Source organism: Magnolia sinica, chromosome 10, assembly GCF_029962835.1.
Source record: "Magnolia sinica isolate HGM2019 chromosome 10, MsV1, whole genome shotgun sequence".
Taxonomy (NCBI): Eukaryota; Viridiplantae; Streptophyta; class Magnoliopsida; order Magnoliales; family Magnoliaceae; genus Magnolia; species Magnolia sinica.
In genome coordinates, this window is record NC_080582.1 from 732,865 (window position 1) to 741,840 (window position 8,976).

The 8,976-nt window shown below is 38.7% G+C and overlaps 1 protein-coding gene and 1 long non-coding RNA gene across 6 annotated transcripts; both read right to left on the bottom strand.

The window, feature by feature from the left end:
* Positions 1-5: 5 nt before the first annotated feature.
* Positions 6-4,981, bottom strand: LOC131257694 (uncharacterized). 5 transcript variants are annotated; one of them, XR_009177547.1, is made up of 5 exons: positions 4,859-4,949; positions 3,117-3,552; positions 2,923-2,985; positions 2,150-2,400; positions 6-595 (listed from the first exon to the last, which is right to left on the bottom strand). It is a non-coding gene; the product is annotated as an uncharacterized LOC131257694 (long non-coding RNA). The 5 variants fall into 5 exon arrangements; XR_009177545.1 differs by having other exon boundaries at positions 3,117-4,981; XR_009177546.1 differs by having other exon boundaries at positions 888-2,400; positions 3,117-4,981.
* Positions 4,982-5,156: 175 nt separating this feature from the next.
* On the bottom strand, positions 5,157-8,441 carry LOC131257685 (putative disease resistance protein At1g50180). Its single transcript, XM_058258498.1, has 2 exons — positions 6,191-8,441; positions 5,157-6,124 (listed from the first exon to the last, which is right to left on the bottom strand). The coding sequence occupies exons 1-2, from the start codon at positions 8,136-8,138 to the stop codon at positions 5,379-5,381; spliced, it is 2,694 nt and encodes an 897-aa protein (XP_058114481.1). The 5' UTR covers positions 8,139-8,441; the 3' UTR covers positions 5,157-5,378.
* Positions 8,442-8,976: the final 535 nt, after the last annotated feature.

Sequence of the window (8,976 nt, forward strand, 5' to 3'; positions counted from 1 at the left end):
TCATCTTGTGACTCGAAGGAACATGCACATGTTTAATATTACCCGAAAAGGTTACATGTAATGCTGGAGCTTGCTAAGGCTACTTGGCAGTGTATGCGAATCTTAAAAGTATTCATTTTGAGTGAATAAACAAGAAAAAACAGAAGCAGCTTGTTCTAGCTTTTACACTTGCTGCTAATTGGAGATAATGGCTAGAGTATAATCAAAACCTGCCACAGCCTGCAGAACTTCAAAGCCAGTCAAGCAGTCTACCAATGCCGGCAGCTCAGCTTCATCAACTGAGCAATGGAACGGGCATGTCCACCAGATGCTGGCACTGGCCTTTCTCCTGCCAGCATTTGGACTGGTGCTGAAAATTTTTCTGGCTCCCGTCGTCCAAGTTGGTTAGTCCGGTTCCATCCTCATTTAAGCACACTTGTGTCTTCTCCTGCAACCTCAGGTGACGAATCCGGCACACTACTAAAGAATGTCCAAGACCCGATGATATATATTTAGGCTCGAAACTTATGTCGACCGGCAGCTTTTTTTACCCTTTGATGGCTCCCCCTCAACTGACCATATATGTTGCTTCCACCATTCAATAGCGTACCATCACCTGGGAAAAAATAAATCTATATGCATCATATGATCATGCATACAAAAGCATATACATACCGTGTCAATTGAATAAAAAATGATCAAACTAAGACATTTACATCATGACAAAGACGTTTACATCTTAACATGGATTTATATGAAGCTTTGATGAGAGATGCCAAGACAGAATTTGAATAAAAAAAACAGATCAATCTACCCTAACCACACCACACATGCATTGTTCAATAGAGACAATAAAACATGAGGTAGCATAAAAAAAATAATAATAATTCAAATCCAACCATACTTACTGTATGGTGCATGCATTTTCAAATAGATGACGAACAGAGTTGAATCAAGAATCACAAGTAGATCAGATCCAATCCAGCCATGCATGTGCGGATAACCATGTAACAAGAACACAGCTATTTTAGAAACTGTGCTGCATTTGAAATGTATTGATGACTTGTGGACATGCCTCAATGCATTAAACTAGCTTTTAGGCTTAACTAATAATATTATTTTTTGGACTTCTTTTTTGTACAAGAATCACAATATACTGCAGTAACATAAAATTGGAACATGGACATGTCAATCAATACAACTACTGGGAGTTGTGAAATCTAATACCCCATATTTGTGTCTGACGCCAGAACCTCTTGTGGTTGATTCCAAGTTACAATATAACATAAGCGTAGATGCATTCATAATTACAATATTGCACCATGCTGCATTGGTATATGGCATATGGACGTAGTGGGCATGTCTTATAGAGTTCCAGGAGTTGAATATATGTGACTTAATTACCAGAAATGAAAGAGAGCAGGAATTGCAACAAAAGGTAGTGGGACCTTGAGTGGTTGAAGTGGGCCAGCACCTTAAAAGTAGGAATTCATGCAGCTACTATAAATTTATGGCATTCCTTTGAGTTGAAATAAAGCAATCAATTGCAGGTTATTGGATTAACCAGGGGAGTTGCGAAATCTAATACCCTGGATTTGTGTCAGACACCGCTGGAACCTCTTGGTTGGTTCCAATTTCCAATATATAACATGGGCATACATGCATCTGTGAATGCAGATGCATTCAGATCTACAATATTGCACTATGCTACATGGTATATGGCATATGGACATGGTGGGGCATGTCTTATAGTGTTCCAGGAGTTGAATATATGTGACTCATTACCAGAAATGAAAGAAAGCAGGAATTGCAACAAAAGGTAGTGGGACCATGAATGGTTGAAGTGGGTCAGCACCTTGAAAGTAAGGATTCATGCAGCTACTATAAATTTATGGCATTCCTTTGAGTTGAAAGAAATTAATCAATTGCAGGTTATTGGATTAACCGGCGGAGTTGCTATTAACGCCTGCTCCAATTGATTTAGCTGCACCCTATTTTCAATTTTGGGTCTTGAAAGAGTACCACAAATGTACTCTTTAGAATACCCAAAATGGAAAATGGGGGGTAAGCAAATCAATCAGGTTGGGTGTTGACATCAATACCCTTTACTAATATTACAGCATCATCAGAGAAAATAGTAGTCTGTTGTGAATATCAAACAGCAATATACCAGTAAATATTTAGAGAAAATCAGTAGAGAATGATCCAGGCCACATGCCACATCTGAAGTTTGCGGCCATGCAGTTCTTGCACAAGACAGGGCTCCTAACTGATTGGCATATTCTTCTCCTTCTCTATATCCTCCAGGATCTTCTCCTCTGTATCCTCCAGCATTGAACTAGAGTCTCCAGCAGTTCTAGAGGTGCTTGAACTTGAAGATGATGTTTCCCAAGATTCCCCGAGTTGTCCTGACCTTCCTTCCTGTTCCATAATTTAAAATTTCTCAAAGAATATAACTAGAATTTAAAGTTCATAGGTGTATATATATATATGAGTTGTCCTGACCTTCCTTCTTGTTCCATAATTTAAAATTTCTCAAAGAATATAACTAGAATTTAAAGTTCATAGGAATATATATATATATATATATATATCATAAAGAAATAATAAAAAAAAAATTTATAGAAAAAAAAACTGCATAACAGACATAATAAGAAATTTTGAAGCCATTAATGAACATCAGAATGTTTATTTTTGAAAAGTCACCGAAAAGGCATGAAAAGTCACCGAAAACTTACCAAGTAGGCATTTGTACCGCAAAAGCTATCATTGAGTGTTGAGTCTGTGGTGAACTAAATAGACATAATAAGAAATGTTGAGGCCATTAATGCATAGAGGCAATACGACACACATGCCAACATTGCATGCTTGTAAAGTTAACATACTTTTTCCTTAATGGAGCAAAAACTTTTTATGTGGAAAACATAGCAGATTTCCACGTACATGCGGCCTATGTTGTTGCGGAAGGCTCCACCTCCACCCATGCTTGGGCTTAGCAAATTTCACCTAAAATTTATGCCCAGGTCCAAGAATCAGGTTGGTATCAAATTAGGTGGAGCTAAATGTATGCTAAAGAAATGGACAGTCAACATTTAATCTATATATATGGCTTATCAAATGATAAGAATTAGACTGACCTGAAGTTTGGGTAGGGAAGGCAGGATTGTGGCCTGCACCTGCACCTGTTGGGCAGCTTTGATCATGGACCTATGTAAACTCTCCGGTGAAGCATTGTGGATCTCCTCCCCAGCCTACACTCTAAATAACTGTTTCACTTTGAATGAGCATATTACATCCAAACATAGATAAAGTAATACATCTCAGGCATTACAGAAACAACTTATTGTATTGAAGTATTGAACATTAGTAGCCAAACCAAACCACCAAAAAAAAAAAAAAAACACCCACGAAGTACACACATTGTCATACTACAGTTTGAAAAGATCATCCTAATATCCCACACCATTAAAACATGAAGAAGCCAATAGAAACAACATAAAAGAGAGATAAATTTTCATTCACAGCCATCCTCTACATCCCATCCAATCGACTCTGCATGCCACTTAGCTTCTCCTGTAAAAGCAAGAGCTCATATATCAAATAATAATAAATAAATAAATAAATCTAAATAAACTGTAGCTCCTACAAGAGTAAGAGCTTGTATGTCAAAAAATTTCTAATTAAAATCTAAAAACAATGTGCCACTAATTTATGCTAAAACAACTCATGAGCAGAACAGAAGTACAGGGCCATGCTGCATTGGGGCATGAAAACTTTCTGAAGTTGAATATCAGCAGTCACTAGCATAGGTGGTAATCTAGACCATTGATTTGATGGATGAGCACGCATGCTTACATATTTGGATCATCCGAACAATCCTTTTGCCAGGATCTATTATGAATGTCCATTGTTCAAAAATCAAACCGGTAAGATGATGTTGACCATTTGATCAATGGCCTTCAAACAAAAAATTAGTCCACCGTACAAATTTAACAAGGAAAAATCACTGATCAAGCTAATAAAGTTGTAAATTCAATGCGAATTTATACATTGGTCCACCAAATAAGGGTCATGTTAACTTGATGGCAGGCTCCACCCTATTATTAATGTTTTTTTTTTTTTTTTTGTTTTGTGTGAAATCCACCCGACCATCAGGTGCTTAATCTTATGTTAGGTCCATTACCAAAAAATCAGCTCCATTTGTGATTCAGATGGACCAAACAATTGGAAACAGTTAAGGAAAATGTTCATCTCTTCAAACTGTTTCCCATGGTGTGCGCACAAGAATCATTACTGGCCCTGATGTTTGGGCTACTGGATACTAAATTTTTGTGTGGTATCTAATGATTGGAGTGGGTTTTACTTTAGTTGACCAAAAATCTTTTCTTTTGAAATCTGTATTAATGTAACGTTACGTGACCAAAAACATGACTTTTGAGAGGGATAAGTACTCATGTTGTACCCTAAATCAATGACTCTTTCCCGTCTAATTAATTATACTGACAGTCAATTTCAAGCTATTTCTCAGATGGTTCGACTCATTTGTTCAAAGTGTGTGTATATATATTTGTTATTTGAGAGAGATGGACAATGAAAGATGGCTTTTACATTATATAAAATGGTTATGCCTTTTCTAGTGTAATAAATATGGATTGTCCATTTTCTCAGCTTTAATCAAATGGTTGAGATCATATGATCAAAGTGATTTTTTGGGAGCATTTCATGAACAATGCATTAAGAATGGTCTAGAGAATGATGGAACTTTTCTAGTATGATAGATATGGATCACCCATTTCCTATCCAGTGATTAGATGATTAGGATTGCAGTTAAAAATAAATAAATAAATAAAAATGGACCATGTAGTTCAGTGATCTGAACTGTTGATTTGATTCACCCAATCTTGATGTCCCATAGAACATGCCTATCTTTCAATTAGTCTTCCGGATGTCCCTAATCCTTCAACTAGTTCCCGTAGATAGACAATTAATAATAATAAATAAATAAAAATGGTTGGACGGTGTGGATACAACACATGCATCATGGTAGGGTCCACAGCTTGGCGACGTCACTTCAGGTAGCCATTTGGCCACTGACCTTGTGAGTATCTAATCCACGTCCATCTAAGTGGGGGTGTACTCGAGAGTGAATTTCACGTAAACAACATGGTGGGGGTGTACTCGAGACAGCCACGCATTTGCTACCAAGGAAGCCGTTAAAAATAAACTAAAAATCTAACGGAAATGTATTGGAAAGTTACAGGATGGTAATTAAGGTATTTGAAAACGTTTTGGAAAAAGGCACCCGAATCTAAATTCTTTATAAATTTCCAAAAAATAAATGGTATAATTAAGAGGTAAATAAAAATGAAGAGGGGAAATTAAGTCTCACCAAGGGTTTCTCATATGTCGATGGAGGGTATGTGCCGAATCTTATGCCAATCCTCTCCCTCTCCCTCTCCATCTCCCCTGTCTTCTTTAAGCCTTTTCTTGAATTCAGAGGGCATACACTGCGACTCCAATTTCTTGAGGGTAGTCACGTGTTGCAGTCCTTCCGGAAGCTCCTTCAATTTATTGCAATAATAGATCCGTAAATGTAAAAGACTTGGCATAGCTCCTTCCTCCACTCTCCACTCCTCTAATCCATGTAAGCCTTTAAGATGTAAGGATTCAAGCTGAGGAAACCCTTGTGAAGAGCAAGCCATTTCCTTTCCCTCGTACGAACCATACATCAATTTGAGAATGCGGAGTTTTTGCAGCTTCTCTAAAGTCGCCAATGGGTCTTGCTTTAAACGGGAGTATTGCAAGGTAAGCTTGGTGAGGTTTACTGGGAATTGAGCAGACTCGGGTAACTTCTCTAAGTTTGCTTCCAAATACAACTTACTTAATTTGAGAAGATTTGAAAAAGGAGGTAGCGACCACTCTTGGGTTTCGAATTGCTGGCTTCTTCTTAACTTGACAAGATGTGAATTACGAGGTACCAATAACCTTTGATATCTTACTGAAACCGACAGAGAGTGGAGGCAGCCCAATTTGACAATAGAATCTTTGAATACCTCAGCATCAGCTGTTGTTACTAAAACTATTCCTAATTTTCTAAGATTGGTGAGGTTTCCCAAGCAGCCCTCCATCCATTTGCCAGCCATTACTCTTGATAGAGTCTGCAGGTTACTTATCTCCACAAGCCTTGGATGCCCTTTCATGACTGCCGAACCTAGTTGAAGATGTCTTAACTGTTGCATCTTCCAGATTGTGCTTGGTACTTTTATTTTATAACCGAATGGTACAAATAGAGTTTGTAAATTGGGAAGATTGAATATGGACGATGGGAGACTTTTTAACTCATTGCTGGTACAGCCGAGGTATCTCAAGTGGATTAGTTCACCTATTTCCCTTGGTAGCTTTTTTATTATTATTACACCGTCTATATACAACACCCTAAGCAACTTAAAGCCTCTGTAGAGAATCTTTTCTTCTTCTCTTGGAAGCCGCATATAGCCTTGGGTATACATTAACACAGAACGAATTAGGTGTCGAGTGGAACAGCTCAAGGAAATGTACTTACTTGAGTTGTTATGGTGAATTGCAAGTCGACGGGCTCTCGATGCAGGAGGAGCATTTCCATTGATTCCACTCTGAACTTGAAGAAACATACCTTCGTTAGATTCTGATATGGAGAGATCCCGCAAAAGATCATGGATGCGACACTTTTTAATACCTCGGCTTGAACTTCTTTCTGTGACTTGAACCATGCTTCTTTGAATCAATTCATTCAGATAATCTTCTCCAACCTCCTCCAATGTTTCTTCCCCTCTCTCTTCAAGAAAACCTTCTGCAGCCCACATTTGAATCAATTTCTTGGCATGGAATTCGTAGTCCTCTGGAAAATTCCCCAGATAGAGAAAACATGGTTTCAAGTAATAGGGCAGATCTTTATAGCTCAAAGATAGTATTCTAAAGATTTGAGATTGTCCTTGGACAAACTGCCAGCTGATGCTTTTGTATACTTTATCCCACTCCCATGCTTCTTTCCTTGACAAGAGTCCACCGATGACTACGATCGCAAGAGGTAAACCATGGCATTCTTCTATAATCATTTTCGCCAACTGCTCCAAATCCTGAGGGCAACCGCCATCTCGTCCTGTGAATGTTTTCTTACAAAATAATACCCGACTCTCTTCCTTGTTTAGAAATCGCAATTCATGGGGCTGGATTTGTGCATCTGCATGTAAAGCTACGTCTTTGTTGCGCGTGGTGAGCATGACCCTGCTTCCATTATTCATATCAGGGAAAGCATCCTTGAGATCATCCCATGCTTCCACTGTCCATATATCATCTAATACCATCAGGTATCTCTTCTCTTGCAGATACAAAGAAATTTTATGCCTCAGCTGAAAGACGTTCATTTTCTTGAGCTCCTCTTCTGAGAGCGTCATATAACAATTTATGATCTTGGTCAGGAGATTTCTCACACTATACTCTTGTGATATAGAAATCCATTTACAAGACTCAAAATGAGACTTAACACGGGTGTTGTTATAAACTTTCTTGGTAAGAGTGGTCTTACCGAGACCACCCATTCCGACTACAGAAACAACACAACGCCGTGACTCCCCCTCCATCAATCGGGCCACCAATATCTCCATATCTTTCTCAAAGCCAACAACATCTGGTTCTTGAGAAAGAGGAGAAGTGAGCCTCCATTCCTGGAGGCTTCGACCGGCGGAGTTCGTCCCTGCTCCCTGGCCTATATTTTCAATTCCGTAAGTCGACCTACTTTCGGAGATGGTACGGATTTTATTCTTTATCGATTCGATCTCTGAGCCCACCTGATGGCGAGCTATCAACTCATTGAAGATGAAAGCGTACCTTTTAATGCAGCCAACAAATCCAGTTCGCCTCAACGGTGCTACCTTGAAGAGAAAGGTGTCGATGACGTCCTCAGCACCGTATGCAACATCTCTCACATCCCCCACCCAGTTCTTCACTCTTTCATCTCCTTGTTTTGCGTCTGCGTCTATCAAGAAGCATAGCATCCGCTTAAATTCCGCCTCGAGCCATTCGACTTCATCACCAACGCCATATAAGAAAATGGCTTCTTGAAGGATTGGGTCAGCGAGTTTTGGGAGAAGGATCTTGACAATGGACTCGACAATGGACATCTTTCCTCACTCTTTTTTCTCTCACAAGAAACGAATTCAGATAAAAGCTTTGTTTCTCTTCAGTTCAAGTGGCATGTCTCTTTATTTACAGAGGCCAACTTGACCGGTCACGAGACAAAACAATCATGGTTCGTTGCTGCTCAATTGTTGACGTTGTTGTTCAGTTGATGAATCTGGACCGTCCATATTATGTGGACTTTACCGACGATGATCCTCCACAGTCACGCACATGTGAAATTTTAGATAGTAAAAGATGCTGGCTCAATTCCCCCAGTGTCATCAATGGTTGGAGATGCGAGAGCATGAATTTATTGCTGTTGATTGGATTATTAATAGCGCCTGATCAAGGGCTAGAATTCATTGCTACCAGTAGCTTTAATTTAATTACTAATCAACTTTAATTTCTCTAATTTAATGTTTTACATAATGGTTGTAATAAGCTATCTGAAACATATGCTTTCTCTGAAAATGATAAAATTCTAGGTTTCCGATGGGCCACAAGTACAAAATTATGTCCTAGTGACTAACCAACGATTTTAACCATTGATTTATTTGGCCGGTACTGATCATCATATTAAAGTAATTTATACTAATGCAATTGATTATCTAATTGTTTTTGCATATCATTAGTGGGCCATGTGCCCAAATGCAAGTCTTGGAAGGATTTTAGACATAATCCAAGCTCTCACCGTGAATTTCAAACTCCTTATTGAGGGGGATTTGAAATACCCAAACATCAAGGGATTTGAACTCCCCCAAATCTTCCCAAATCCTCCCAATTCATAATGCCAAACGACCCCTAGAATTAAAGTATATCCATGGTTCAAGTGGATCACAT

Excerpts from the sequence above, each read along its gene's own strand:
- LOC131257685 (XM_058258498.1), bottom strand. The coding sequence starts at position 8,138 with ATGTCCATTGTCGAGTCCATTGTCAAGATCCTTCTCCCAAAACTCGCT. Across the intron at positions 6,125-6,190 it reads GTTAAGACATCTTCAACTAG|TAATGGCTGGCAAATGGATG; the intron begins GTTCGGCAGTCA and ends CTCTATCAAGAG.